The sequence below is a fragment of the Diadema setosum genome, chromosome 7 (genome assembly GCF_964275005.1).
Source record: "Diadema setosum chromosome 7, eeDiaSeto1, whole genome shotgun sequence".
NCBI lineage: Eukaryota > Metazoa > Echinodermata > Echinoidea > Diadematoida > Diadematidae > Diadema > Diadema setosum.
The window spans coordinates 31,011,602-31,027,688 of NC_092691.1; the positions used below are offsets into that span (position 1 = coordinate 31,011,602).

Consider the following 16,087-nt stretch of genomic DNA (forward strand, 5'->3'; position numbering starts at 1 on the left):
GAAGTTCGCCAATTTTTTTTGTCTGAATTCTACAGGCCTTTTGATGAGATTCAACCATTTGTTAATAACAGAAGAGGGTAAGCATCATTATGGGCAAGAAAAAAACATAGTGCTTGATACCGAGGGTACTTAATGAAATTCTTTGGGATCATTAAGTTTTTGATCAACTTTTACTGCCTATTACATGCACAGAGCATTGATTTGTCATTAACTCTGCAATTAAGTCTTTTCGGAGGTGCACGCCCATTGATACGCACAAGCGCATAAGACTTCCCCGCCAATTGCTTGTTGTCATAGTAGTTAATGAATCCCCTGAATAAGCTCTCAGAATACCCATTCGCAAATTAAAGTGCTGATTAAATGCTAATTATGCCCTCAGAATACAGACCAATATTACCAGTTTACCATATAATTGCATGTTAATGATTTACTGACATCCACCTAGTCGTAATTCTTTTGCTGATAGAGGAAGTACAAATGTCCGAATGTGTATCATCACACATTTTTCCTGAGCCTGGTGGTTGACAAGATTGTCTGAAGGGGAAGATATGTGCCCCCCTCATCTGAATATGGCATGCAAGAGTACTGCCTTGACATATTCTCCATATTGGGCATAACTGTAAAAACTGAAATGGCGGTGGCGCTATTTAATTTCTGTAACAATGTGTCAACCACACTTTGCTGGTCCAAAGTGCAAGCTCTACTTGATCGTACGCAAAAAGGATGGAGCACTATCTCTATCTCCAAACTACCATAGTTTTGTAGATTTTCTCAGCAATTGCTACATGTTGGGAAAAGAAATATGAAGTAATATGCTCAAGATGTTTTAGTCAGCATAAAAAAGGGAAAAATTAGATGCCATTGCCGCATATTGTAAAACAAGGAAGGTTTGTTTTGCGTGCATTTTAATTATGATAATTTTGCGAGAGCCAAGATCTGTGAAATTAAACTTCACCTGAAAGTTCTTGTCCACACTTTGTACATTTGAATGCCAGTGACAATTTGGGAAAATCTCATGCTGCAAAAAAAGGACCGACGGCTCCAATTCTCGAAAATTTTTAGCTGCGAAAATTTCTTGCTTTACGGTATACGCTCTGCCTTTGCCTGCTGCACAGTAACTCCGCATTACCAGTAATGGACAAGTGAACGCTGACATTGCGCTTCAGCTTGACCTCCATGTGTTGCATGTGGGTGCGTGAGATCATGTCATTCATTTGCATGCAGCGTGCGGCCATCGTACGGACTCGACCACTGGCAACGAAATCTTTACGTTTATATGGTGATAAGGAGAATTTGATGAGCCAGTTGCAACCCATTAAACCCCCTTGCATGAACTTTCTGTTGCAGTGTCTTCGAGAGAATATTTACATTGTAGGGATGTACATGTATGATATTGGCTTATTAACCCACTCCTCCCGCAGTTCTCGGAGACCTGCTCCATCCAGGACTTCTGAGTTTGTTATTCGGTCCTGCCATTTTCTCCCCCAGGATTGCTCCAGTGCTCTAGTGTGGAACTACTCAAACTGCTTAGTGTGTTTTCTATAGTGAATTAGAAGTTTCACAACCATGAGACACGCTTGTGAGGACTGCTGCTCTGTACACATTGATCTGGGTTTCCAGCGTAGGTTATTGTGTGGTTCAAGACAGGCGAGGGAAGATGAACCAACAACTGACTTGCTTTGCTGATGTGCACAGATGTCTCTTTGTCCTCGGGACCATCGGAATATATGATGCACCCAAGGTATTTGAACTGGTCAATGGCCTTGAAGTGAGTGCCTTCATTGGGGGAGATGATTGGGAGGGGTTGGTGTGGTTCCTGGTAGAAACTGGAGAACTCCTGTCTTACCAAGGCTAGTCTGGAGGCCAAGGAATCCACCCACTTCAGCAAATCTGTGAACCAGTTGAGGACGAGTCCCGAGTATACTCGGGCAGGGGCCTATGGGAAATGTATGTTGTGGCAAAATCAGCCCGTCCTCAATGAGTTAACGATGGCTAAGAGGTCAGACTCCGAATGCGTCATGAAGACATGGTCATCAGCACAAAGTGCTCCTAGCAGGAATCACTCAACAGTCATTGTCCTGGCACTCAGCTTCAGCAGGTCAAAGAGCGAGCCATCCAGTCTGTATGTCAGGTACCAGTACACCCTGTGTTTAAGGTCCTGTTCAGCGTGGTTGTGCACCTAAGTGAAGAAGAGGTGGAAGAGGACAGGTGCCAGTACACGGCCCTGTTTCATTCCATTGGAGGCTTAAAAAGGCTTTGAAGCTTCACCGTTTGATAGGGCGAGACCTATCATTCCATTATGGAAAAGAAGGATGAGCTTCACAAACTTTCTTAGGCAGCCAAACTTCACAAGAATTGCCCAGAGGGCCCCTGAAAGAAGGAGACAATGTTTAAATCTAGGTTCTGCTCTAAGCACTTCCCGTGGACTTGCTTCCCTGTAAAGACCGTTTCTACAGTGCTGCAGCTTGGTCTGAAGCCACAGTGTGGAATATGTGTGTGTATAATTGTGTCGGTGCATTACAGTGTATACCAATGCATGATCAATGATATTGTTTCAAAGTTGATGGTAAAAGAGCTTCATCACCAGCTAACCTTGTGTTTTTTCTCTTCCTTTGCATTGCTCCACCCTCTCCCAGAATGGAGAACCCCATTTTCCAGACTGCAGAGTCAGCATGGGGAGATGATCCTGACTACTACAACGATATCAGCAAGCTCACAGTTGACCTCCAGAGCAGCAGAGGAGTGCCCCCACCCCCATCATCAGGACAGTACATGCCAGCTGGGCCAATGGTTAGTATCTTCAACACTGTTCCTCATTGCATTTTTCTTCTACCCAAACCCACTGTCTGAGGATATCACATACATATACCAGATGGATGCACGATTATTATCTTGTAGTACCACCTTCCCTTTTTCTTCTGCTTTGACCCCCTCCCTCATTACAGTCAATACTAACTGGACCCATGGTAAGTATCTTACAGTATCTCCTTGCCTTTTTCTTTTACCTTATAACCCCCTCCTTCTGGACAGTACATCCACACCAGCTGGACTCATAAATATATTACAGTACCTCATTCCCTTTCTCTTCTATCCCAACCCCCTCACTCAGGACAGTATCTCCCAGCTAGACCCATGGTTAGTATTCTATGATACCTCCTTTCCCTTCTCTTATACCCTGCTCTCTTCCCTCAGGACAGTACACTTCAGAATCTCTGCAATCTGATCGGTCAATTGTCATGCATTGATTTTTACTGATCCACACTGAGCCGTGCATCCGGTAAAATCTGAATGCATGACTCAAGTCTTGTATAGTGTAGTTGGTGTACCAAACGTATGATGGGGAAAATGGTTGTATTTCATGAATTTACGAGCCTATTTTATAACACAAGTAATGCACAGGCCTATTTTGTGGATCAGTGAGAATTGGATGCTCTCGTTTAACTTTGGAACAGTCTAAAACCCACTTGCTGCGCTCGTGGGTTTAAACAGTTCCAAAGTTAAACTTGCGCATCCATTTCTCATGGATCCACTCTGTCCTGTGCATCATTTGTATACTATCCCACAGTGCCTCCTCCCCTCATCTCTTCTATCCCAACCTCCTCCATCCCAACTGTAGTGAATAACAGCTGGACCCATAGTTTGTATCTTACAGTACCTCCTTCCCTTTCCCTTCTACCCAAACTCACTCTCTCAGGATATTAAATACCAGCTTGACCCATAATTAGTACATTGCATCTTATAATAACCCTTCCCTTTTTCTTCTATCTCAGTGTCCTCCCTCAGAACAGTAAATAACAACTGGACTCATCAGTATATTACAGTACCTCATTTCCTTTTCTATCCCAACCTCCCAGCTGGACCCATGGTTAGCATTGTAGGATACCTCCTTCCACTTCTTTTCTATCCCACTTACCTCCATCAGAACAGTACATACCAGCTGAACCCATGGTCACTATCCCACAGTACTTCTTTTCTTTCTCTCTATCACGATGACAGGACTTGTGATGTGAGGGTCTCCCCTGCTTCTTCACCCTCCCCTCCCTCTACTCCTTTTTCCTCACCCTTTTCCCCTGAAAACATTGCAACAAAGGATAAGAAGATGTTTACCAAAGTTAGAAAGGAATAGATGAAGAGTTTGATCGCAAAAAAGAGTTAACTCCGTTCTTGACAATATGAGACATTTGCTATTAAATTTGCTTTGATAAAAAAACAAAGAAAATGATGAGAAAAATATGAGATATTTTTAATCGTACCTCCAGGAATATTCCTAATAGGGCAATTTGTCAATCAGTTGCGAGAGTATTCCTTGTTATGTAACAAGTGAGGCATCACTGGAAACGGTTTTATTTTGCTCTTCCTGACAATGGATTCACTTTAAAATGTTTTTTAAAATGGTTCTTATCCCATTTTGCGATCAAAATCTTCTAATCATCTTATCATCAAGGAAAGGGGACCGGGATTTTGACCACCAAAAGAATAAACGATGATACTCTGTAGATTATGAATGGAGGCCAAAAGACTCCATTTTAGGTTTCAAAGTATTACTCAAAGGTTTAGGGCTGAAGACCCCACTCCAAAAATTATAGTTCTTTGACCGACAAGAACGAAATTTGAAAGGAATGTTTGCCAAACATTCTACCGTAGTATGTCATTGCATTTGAATGTGTGGAGGCTAAGAATTACAGTTTCCCATGGTATGTCAAACAGAGATACCACTTGTTATGTCTAAAAATGTAGAAAAATGTCAACAAAATGTTGTTTGGTTTTTGTTTCGTTTCGCTTTGCTTCTAACTTTTTCTTGGTTCAGAACTGAATGACTTTAATAACAGTTGGAGAATGGATGTGATGTAAATCAGAGGTATTGTTGTGTGAGAATGCAATCTGTAGATGATCCAAGAGTCGTCCTTTGTGGATCTGAGAATACAAACAATGTCAATCCCGTGGGTGCGTTTAGTGAAAACAGTTACATGTTTATTGTTTCATGGTTTTCAAAGAATTTGTATACACTTTTTGGTAGATAAATTGGCATGAATTATCTGTCTTGTGACTGGAGGGTATGCTTGAGTTCTAGTTCACTTTCTTAAATGGTAAGCCTATCCTTATGAGGGGTCCGACAAAAGGTCTGGTTGTCTTAAGATAAAACAATCTGAATACAGACTTCTTTTCTTTTAGATTCAGAAATGTCAGATCCAGATATGTGTAGTACCAGTATGTCAATGTCTTTTAGATAAATAGGTTTAAGTAGAACTTTCAAGACCATTAAATTTGAATGTGGAGAACCAGCTTAAGAAAAAGAATGATGTCTGACAGTATGTAGGCCTACATCAAACAAACAACAGACTATCAAAGTCTGTGTACTGTGTGTATTTTGTGAAAGGTATTGTTAATATGTTGTGTCCACTTCGTATGTATAGTTTAAAAAAGCCCACAGCATTTCATCTGTGCTCTGTCTTTATTCTTACTGCTGTTGGCACTTGGTTGGCATGTTCTTCTACCGGGCCCCTCACCTGGCTTCCCTGCCAAGATATCACCATGGCAACGCTACCCAGAGTCATTCAGCAGCTGAACGAAAACTATTCCCACCAGAGGAAGCGATATATCCAGTTTACACTTATTCTCAACCATTTTCTCTCCTTCTTTTGTACCTTTCCTCCGTCTGTCCCTCTGTATGCAGCCCCAGCAACCTTACACAGAACTCCTGGCGCAGCAATTGTCGGGGGCCTCCGCGTCTCCTGCCGGTACCCCCATGGGGCCGCCGCCCGGGTACACCCCCAACCCCCCACCGTACTACGACAATAACATCACACCCTTCACGCAGCCGCCCAACAACACGAGGATGGGGCAGCTGCCGCAGCCCGTCACGGGGCGGTTGATAGACATCGACAGTGAGCCCGCCGTGTACGGAGCGACAGCTGGCTCTCCTAGTCCGTCCAGGACCAACATTCCAGGTCTGGACAACCCCTTGCAGAAATCATGTAAGCAAAGATCCTTCCTCTGCCCTTTCTCACCAATCAGTACATCAATATACTCCTCAGAACTATATTCCCCTATGTGATATCATCCTTTCTTTAAAGCAACCCCTATATGTATTGTGCGTAGATTTAGTGTGTTAGAATGTAAATTTATATAGAGGCATAATTGGTGTGCGTGTGTCGTGTCCATGCTTATAGTACTTACAATGTCTATTCAAAGTCACTATTTGAGCGCACCTTAGTGTGTTTATATCGTTAACGGGAGTATCACCAATAGAGGTTCATGTGGTTCTATGTAATGTTTTCTCGCATGGTGTGAAGTTAAAGTGCCTACTGTGGCAAGTACTCTTTCAAAAACTATCCCATTTGACTCTTGCTTTTGTGTGCACATTAGAGTAGCATGCTCAGTCACATGTGTGTCTTTCTTGCAAAACCAGCATATCCCTAGCATCCTCTTTTCCCACAACCTCAAGTACAGAATTCATTATGCCTATATGTACAATATGGCAGGCTAAAGATATGGCAATGCACTCTCTGACCCTTCATGTCCACATATTTGACCCCACCCTCCGAGCAAAAACAAAACAAGAACAAAAAAGTTAACACTGGCATAAATGTCTCGTTCATATCATTCTGACATAAGATTTTGCATTTGCTGCAATGTATATCATTGTTTAAATTGTAGGCAGTGTTTCTTTTGCAGTATCTCCAGATCACTGTCTTCACACTTTGTATCAGAAGTGATAAAAGAAACAAAATATCCACAGCTTTTGCCTGTTTGAATCGATCAGAATTGTACAGCCTGCAGCACAGATGCAAAAAAAAAATAATAATGATATGGAAAACTCATTAAAAAAAAAATGGGGAGAAAAAATTGTTTTGACATAGACCTTGAGGTGTCAACAAAGCCAACCCTTTTTGAAGATTTTCATATTTCTTAAAGATGAAGCTTTGTATGTGATATGGAAGGGTTGCTTTAAGGTAATGTATGAGCAGAGCCAGCCACCTTTATACTGGTAATTTCTCTCCTGTTCCCCCATTGGTTTAATGTGGGAAACACATGATGATAATGGACTGAATGTGCATTGCAATAATGCAGAATATTTGGGTTTATGAAAAAATTGCTGTCTGGTAATCATCAAGATTATAGTTTTTCCAGGGAAATACCAATTCACTTTTTTTTTTTAAGTGAGAAAGTTTGTATATTAGAATGGGAAGAAAGGGAACAAAACTCCCAACCCAAATCCTACATTGCAGTCATCAGTAACATTAACAGCGCCATCTAGTGGCAGAGACCAAATAGTTAGCTTGTAGAGTCATGCAAGGTGACAGAGACAAAGCTGCATATCTGGGATGTGGAGTGAAAGGCCATGCAGAGATTCATTCTTTCTCTAGCTCCTTTTCTTTCTCCTCTTGACTCTCTTTTCTCCTTTCTTTCCGACACTCACTCCCTCTGAAATATTAATCAAGGGATGGTCAATTCATACTTGCAGTCAGTCTCCCTATGCATATGCTGTAAAGGCCATATCATCATGTTATGCCACCAATCTTATAATATTTACTCTTTCGTTGTTCTTAACATTTATTCTTCTCTTACCAAAGAAATATCCAACTCTTCATGTAGAAATTTCTCTTCATTATGCTGTGGCTTTTTGTAACCTTTTTGATTATGTGTGAAGGTCATGTTTTTGTTGTATACATGTACTTGTGCTCGTTTTGTGATATAACGTGATGTTGAAAAAAATTTGGTTAGTCTGTAGACTTGTAAAGCTCGGTTTGTTGTGCTGTTCCTTCTGTCCATCTGCTGTCTAACCTGTCCTTCCCTCTTCCTGTCCGCTTATCCTACCTTCCTTCCATCATTAGCAAGACACAATAGTCCTTCACCCCAGCTAAGCCCCACACACAGTCCCCTCAACAACAATGTCCCCATCAAGAAGTCGTCCGTCAAGGAGAAGCGCAGGACGCCCTCGCTCTACGACAACCCGCCGTCCAAGGAGGAGGTGGATCTGTCGCGGAAGCTCACCGCGGCCGAGCTCGCCCAGTACCAGAACCTCGTCTCCAGCCCCGAGTGGCAGAAGCTGGTGGAGTCCGGCTACGACAACCTGCGCATGCTCAACAGCTTCAAGCAGAGCAAGTCGGTGGTGCTGCACAAAGGTGGTGATCTCGCCTACGACGATGTTGACGTCGAAGTGCTGAATGACGTGCTGAATGAATACGATGACGTGCATGGCACAGAGAACCCATACGAATATGCACGTATGCATGCCCATCTCTCATCTCATTCATCTTCTCGTTACAGATCCCTGTTTTTCCATTCTGTTTGTTTTGATTTGATTTTCAGTTCATTCATCTCATCTATTAGTGAGATGCATTTCTCCATTATTTAACATTGAATTTTATTTTTTTTTCCCCTTTCTAGATGTGTGACCATTGAGAAGTCATATTTTTCATTTTCAGGGATTTGTATTTATACATCTGTCATTACTCATATGTGTTTAATGATACTACTACCATGACTTAATGAATGTATGTCAAAGTTGCTAGATTTGCACGCATGATCAGAAAAAGAAGCAGCATCTGAAACTTGCCATTTTCTAGATAAGAAAAAAAGTGCATGTGGCTATTTTGCCCTTATCAAAATGATTATTTTCTTGCCAAGCATCAATGTTAGGGCTGCAATACTTGTGTGTCGGTTTTCAGTGCAAGTGCCTTAACCTGTTTGGGACAGACTGATTTTGCTATGCCACGCATTTCCCATAGACAGCTGCCCGAGTATACTCGGGACTCGTCCTCCACGGGTTAATAGCAGACTTCAAAAAGAAAAAAGAAAAAGAAAAAAAAAGATGTACCCCAGTAGTACATGGACTGTGAAGTCAAACAATTTGTTGTTACATTCATGCTGCATAGAAAAGATGTAAGATTACTTGTTTTTATGATTTGATTCCCATATAATCTTGTTCACATATCACTTTTTTTTTTCAGTTCTCTTATCAAAGACATTGTCTAATGCCGTACATCCTATCCATGCTTCAGAGACTGAAGAATGCTTGCTATCTCATAACTCAAGCACTTTCTAAAGCCTGCTTATTCTCGCACACTTTTTCAAAACGCTTCAAACTTTGCAATACTCATTTAACATGATAGCAAGTTTCCTTCAACTTTGAGATGGATATTTGCTACAGTCTTCCCCATGAGAGTCTGTGCCTCAACGTCTTTGTGGTGATATTCATCTCTCGGAGGAGCTGCATTTGTGCCATGAGGCATAACATTTGCACAGGATTATTTTGGAGTGATCAATCTATTGAATGGAGTCTTCATCAGTCGGAGTAGCTGTGCTTGTGCCGTTAGGCAGAACATTTGTGCAGGATTATTTTGGGGTGACCAATCTATGAAATGAAATTCTGTCCACATTGTCCAGGAACAAAAACAAACAAACAGACAGACAGACAGTCAAGGTTTCATTACATAAACTTCATAAGTGCTGCTTGTTACATTGTTTTGTTTTGTTTTTTTCTTTTTTGGTCCTAGTACATCAAAGAAAAAGTCCTCCGTCCACACTGTTCTTTTATTTGATTGAGTAGCAATAGAAACTCACATATAAGCATCTGCAAGGTGGGCTGGCATTATTCAAATTCAGAGAAAAGATACAAAAATATCAAACAGATTGTAGCAATTGGCAAGTTGCCAGAATACTAAAGATATTTTGTAGAATCTGATTTTAAGTGCTCTTCCCTCGATTTTAAGGTGCTGAACATGAATTTGCTTGCTGCCAAAGTTATAAATGATTTTGTTACCTGTTGGTAGGGCAATTGATTTAAGTGAAGATAACATACATTTACAAGTATTCAGTATTAAAATGCAATAAAAGTGACTTATCAGTTAATTGCAGTCAAAATCCTTGTCATTCCAGGTCACAGAAATGCTCAAAGTGGCTGTTGCCGTGGTGATGCTTGAATTTTCAGATGCTAACATATATTTATAATGAGACAATGTAAAGACATGAAAGAAATGTCCGAGTATGGCTTTTTCAAGTTAAGACTTTGTTTGCCATCAAAATCTTGGTCGTGACATGATATTTTCTGTTGCTACAACTTTGTTTGAATTGCTGTTTGAGGAAAAAATAGAGCACATCTGTATCAAAACACAACACAGGTGACTGAGTACACAAAGTTCCCACACTGACTGCTCACAGTCTTGAAAATGGCCATTGCCATGGTAATGCTTGAAGCACATAAAATCAGATTCCACAGAAAATTTGAAGTACCCTCGAAAATTGTGATGAGGAGCCGTTAACTATTCAATAGCCTATCTTTGTCTGCAGTGAAATGAATAAGGTACTTCAGAGCTGTGAATGCAAGTGTTTGGCAAATATCCTCTGTGCAAAGAATTAGCAGACCACATCTGCTCAGCAGCCGTAAATGAAACAGTTTTTCTATGCCTCCACAATTCAGATGGGACTTGAAATTATTGATATTGCACAGCATTTCCAAGTAGGATTATTCCTTTTTTTTAAAATAATTTTCATTCCATTATCACTCATGCATCATTCATGAACCCTGTAACATCTTCATCCTTTTCCTGAAAAATACATGAATAGATTCTTGCCAAACATGGTAAGGATGATCTAGAAGGAGGGAATCACAATTGATTCAAAGGGGTAATACATCCCTTATTGTGTTCACAGAGATACCCCCCCCCCCCCCCCCCCCCCGCAAAAGAGGAGGGAAAAAAGTGAAGGCCACTCAATTTTCAAGATCTTGATAAATCCATTTTTTTTTTTGGGGGGGGGGATTTCTTTCTAGATTGTGAGCAATTTAGTTGATGAAAAATAAAAGAAGTTCATTGGTGATCCATGGTTGGGGATGGCATAGAAGAGTTTCTATTTCCGTGTCAAAAAGAGTATAAGTCCAAAATTTAAAGGAATAATGAAACACGCAAGGCAGCACAGCTACAAGCACATCTGTTTATTGATATAAAACTGTGAAATCCTCACATGAAAAGCCCACAAAACTTAGGCTTTGATTCTGTCTATGATATAAAGTATGGATTGATATTGATACTTTTTTTGCTTTTCTTTTGCATACAGTTGTTTCCTCTTGTGCTATTGTTTCCCTATTTGGCTTATTAGGCTATAATTCGAGGCAGATCTAAATTGCTAAAGCAGGGCTCGACACTAACGGTGGCCCGGTGGCCCAGGGCCACCAAAAATGAAAGTCGGGCCACCAAATTTCAAAAATGGGCAAATTTGGTGGCCCGCCTCGGGCCACCAAAGTACGTCAATAAATTCGTAACTTTTTGCACCAAAAATTAGCAGTTAAATTTGTTCAAAGGATGGATGAAAAGGACTGAATGAATGCCTGAGAGTGAATGTTGCAAGTTTTATGAGTAGATATGTCCAACTTCTAATTCTTACTATCATAAATCTTAAATATTTGACTCATTGAAAAAAAAAGGACTGTTAATGTTTTTATTGGGGTTTTTTTCGGGACACCAAATTTTTCTCTCGGGCCACCAAAAATAAGAAATTTATGATTTTGGTGGCCCCATCGGGCCACCAAACAAAAAAGTTAGTGTCGAGCCATGGCTAAAGTTAAATACTAGCAGAGATGTGCACATGTAACTCACTGAAACATAAAATTATGCCCCACAATATGCTCCTGTGAATCATGTGAAATATGTCTTTCCTTGACTTGTGCCTTGTGCTCTAAATTCCAGACTCTTCAGCCTATTTCACCTTCTAACAGATGTTTGTCAGTTTCTACCTTTCATGTTCTATTTGTGTACAAAATGTGCGAATTTGATTAAAGTGGCACCTCAGTGAGGAGATGACGCACATTACCGTGATACTAACACTGCATGTACATGTATGTTTGATTTTTACTTAGTGGTATTTTTTTTTTTTTTTTACTTTGCATTGTTGTTTCTAACCCGAGCTCTGCTTTTCCTTGAATGTTAGTGCAGTTTGCTAGCATGAAGAAGATGCATGTCTGTATGGCTGTTTACCTGTTTGCTGACTTACTTGTGTGTATTTGATTGCTTGCTTGTTTATTTCTACATTATCAGTCAGTGCTAAGTTGCAGAAAGGTGAAGATGTACATGTACATGCTAAATTGTTATTATTGTATAATTTTTGAAGTATAGAGCGTTCTCCTTTTTTCCAACCTTTCCTCGTTGGCAACACAGTCTCTTTTTGTGGTTTTCTCTACGCACTAGACATGATTAGACACTAAACATGCAGCAAAGGTTTGTCCATGTTAGCAACCGCTATCTAAATGTCCAGATATTCACATTCCTGTGTTCCATGTGTAGTTTTTATCACACCTGTCATGACCATGATGGCATGTTTGAAAAAAATGAGGCTACAACCCATATAAACTCGTATAACTCATATATAAACTCGCATATAAACTCAAAACTACATTACAAGTAGTTTATTTCCAAATAACTTTCAGAAGTTTCAGCATGCAGTCACACCACAGACAAAATTATATATAGTTTGAATGATATGAAATTACTTGTATTTTTGGTCTCTAACAAGAAAAAAATGATGTAAACTCACAACAGCATAGGAAGGAATACACAATGTGTTCAAACAATGTGAATGGATCTATTATCATGTCACAAACTTTTAGAAGTTTCAGCTGCACACCGTCACATTACACAAAACTATGCGTAGTTTTGTGAGAAATGGGAAACTTCCCAAGTGCATGTGTACTTGGGTACTATGTGTACATGTAGTTTCTCGTAATGTGACCGTGCCTTACGAGAGCTTTGACATGCTTGCAATCACGTACCCCATTTGTGTCTGCGATGCGTTTAAGCCCTGTAGAGTCATGCACTGCATGGCTCATACAGCCTCAGTAAAGAGCATTGGTTAAACCATCACTTCCTTTTGATTTTCAGTTGTTTAGAATTATTATTAGTCTTCACTAAATTGGCAATCCAAATATTACTGCATTCTTACTCTGGAGAAAGATTTGATGGAGCATGGTTAGATTCATCCACTGTGCACAATGTCAGGAGAAGTATTACGAAAATGTCCCAAATTAACCCATTCCATGCACAATTCTTCAAGAACCTTCAAGGTCCCAAACGAGATTCTTTTTGCCCGTCAGCAAAGAATGAACAGGTTGGTAATCCATGGCCACCTGAACAAAAGCAGTCAAGCAGTACATGTACATGACTGATCTCCTTTTTACAGTCACCTGCATGTGCCATTTAACAATGGGAAATGTCGATTGCACCTGAGATTAAACTCTTTTGTTCTACACTATGTAAAGGGCTCCCGAATGAGGTCAGCGAAAGTAAAAATCTAGTGAGCTCAGCCTCGATTGCTACACAAGTCTTCATACAAGTTTTATAGCAAATCAAATGCACTGGTATGTTAGAAAGAACAGAGAAAAAGAACAGATATTTCTAGAAGAAACTCTACTCTTTTGATCAAAGAAATTTTTCTGGTCAGCAAAACACAAATAAATTTGTGCATTTAGGCGACAAATGCAGACACTCCTGTCAACATTTTGGGAACTCATTCCCTACAGGAACCTGGTATACCAAGTTCCTGTAGGGAATGGGTTCAAAAGCAAAATGTAAGAACTTTTACTTTAAGATATGCTGTCAGTTATAAAGAATCAGCAATTTAACAATTTGACCTTTTGAAAATTTTGCAACTGAAACAAAGAAAATGTTTGTGAACAAAGATTGGCTCAAAAGAAAGACAATTATTTACATTTAAACACTAGTAGTGAATAGTAAAAAAATTAGAATAAATACACACTGTAGATACAAAGAAATGGGGTTGCTGGGATGTGATGTAATCAGGTGCCTCACCTCAACAAGTCTTCTGACTTAAATGAAAAATGTAACAGTACCCGTGGACGCACTATGTGAAACTACACATACTAGTTGTTTATGATGTACCTCACAGTAATGTCCAGAAGTTTGATTACGCAGTCACACTACCAACAAAACTACGCATAGTTTCACGAGAAGTGAGAAACTTCCCAAGTTCATGCAGGAAGTTTTGCTGGTAATTATGTGAAAAGTTTGCGATCACTCTACCCAAACTACGCCAAACAAAGTATTGGGTAGTGAAACTGTGTAGTGTAACTGTGACTATTGTGTCTCTGGATAGGCATTTATAACTGTTACCGTGGCCCTTTGATTAGACTGGATATAATGCCAAAGTCTGAACTCTGCAGTAGAGTGCTGCAATGCACATAGGCAATACTTCACAGACATTGGGAAAGCTGTCAAAAAGAGTGGAGATAAAATACCTGCTTATCTGAAGTAAGACACGTCTAGTGAGTAAGTCATGATCTTATGTCCTGTAGGCATTCTTTTGTGTCTCTTCCTTGCTTTTTCTTTTTAAATGTAGGTGTTGGTCACATATCATATGATATGTTTACAAGTATGTACCTTGCCATATTGATATTATCTTTTTAGTCTTTGATGGCATACAGCGAGATGCTAGTATTGAATTGGATGGCAATGAATGGGATACCAGGGATTATTATCAATAAGGCCCTATAGGAAGATTTAGCGGCGCATTAAAAAAGCGTATTGTTGTCCACTCAATTTTTACTGTTCGATACAAGAGCATACATGTATTTAACAAAATGCATAGGCCAATGTATTAATTCCCCATAGGCTATCATTGTTACTGGCTGTTCAATAATACACTTTATTCCATTGTCTCATCAGTTGCGTGAGCACTTGCTGAGTGCATAAATGCTTGGTGTGTACTACATGTAAGTGCGCGAACTCTAATTGTTACAATTCACAAGCGCGCAGACATCGTGCTACATACTCCAGTATACAAATACAGTGCAAGTCACTCCTTTTTCAGTGCAGTGTCAACTTAAAGGACAAGTTCACCTTCATAAACATAAGGGTTGAGAGAATGCAGCAATATTAGTAGAACACATCAGTGAAAGTTTGAGGAAAATTAGACAATCGATGCAAAAGTTATGAATTTTTAAAATGTTTGTGTTGGAAATGCTGGATGAGGAGACTACTACAGCTTGTGATGTCATATGCGTACAACAGTATAAAGAAAATGTAAAGAAAATTCAACATATTTTCACTTTTTTCGCATGATAAAAGAGCACTTGACTTGCCTCTTTCTAAAGGCAGGGGGAATGATATTACCCATAACATATGTCAGTAACAAGTCATGGGAATTTGTACTTTTTTCAAAAGATGAAATTTTGTGAAATTCTCTTTATATTTTCCTTATATTGTTGTACTCATGTGACATCATACGCTGTAGTAGTCTTCTCATCCAGTGGTGACTGCACAAAAACTTCAAAAAATCATAATTTTTCAACGGATTGTCTGATTTTCCTCAAACTTTCAGTGATGTGTTCTACTAATATTGCTACATTCTCTCAATCCTTATGTGTATGAAGGTGAACTTGTCCTTTAAGTCTAGTAAAATATATGTTATACCTTTTCACTGTTAATGCCATCTGTAGATAATGATTATAGATGATAATAATTACATTGGATGGCTTTAATTCATGGGATACCAGGGAATATTGCACTCCTTAGGGTCAATGTCGTACTCATTCTCGATTCGTACTGTAACAATATTGGCCCTAACTCGTGCAATATTCCGTGGTATGCCAGTCATTGCCATCCAATTTAATGTAAATATTGCACAAATTGCACTGACAAGACAAATGTTATATGATGTATTATTGAACGGCCAGTAACAACTGTTGCCTATGGGAATGAATACATTAGCCTATGCATTTTGTTCAATACACTCTTATATACGCTCTCGTATTGAACAGTAAAAATTGAGCGGACAAAAATATGCGTTTTTAATGCGCCACTAAGACATCCTATACCTGTATAAATGATATGAGAAAATATTGCATGTGCTAGAGCCATATTTGGCATGAGTCAAAGATAAGTAACAAGGGCAACACTCTGCTATATACCATGAAATAAAACTATCCAATATGATTATGATTATCATTATTATATGTTTAATAAGGATCAAGTCCCCACTCCTCTGTCAGAATTGTATCAAATTCTCTGCCTGCAGTGATGGAAATCACTATCCAATTGCTGGATGAAAACATAGCATACTGCCATGCCTGCTTTTT

The 16,087-nt window shown here is 39.6% G+C and overlaps 1 protein-coding gene across 1 annotated transcript in view; it reads left to right on the forward strand.

The window, feature by feature from the left end:
* The window catches only part of LOC140230622 (SHC-transforming protein 1-like), a 115,863-nt gene that overhangs the window by 74,761 nt on the left and 25,015 nt on the right, over positions 1 to 16,087 (forward strand). Inside the window, exons 9-11 of the mRNA XM_072310762.1 lie at positions 2,637 to 2,790; positions 5,675 to 5,975; positions 7,836 to 8,228. Coding sequence (XP_072166863.1) covers positions 2,637 to 2,790; positions 5,675 to 5,975; positions 7,836 to 8,228 — 848 coding nt within the window. The remainder of the gene's footprint in view (positions 1 to 2,636; positions 2,791 to 5,674; positions 5,976 to 7,835; positions 8,229 to 16,087) is intronic.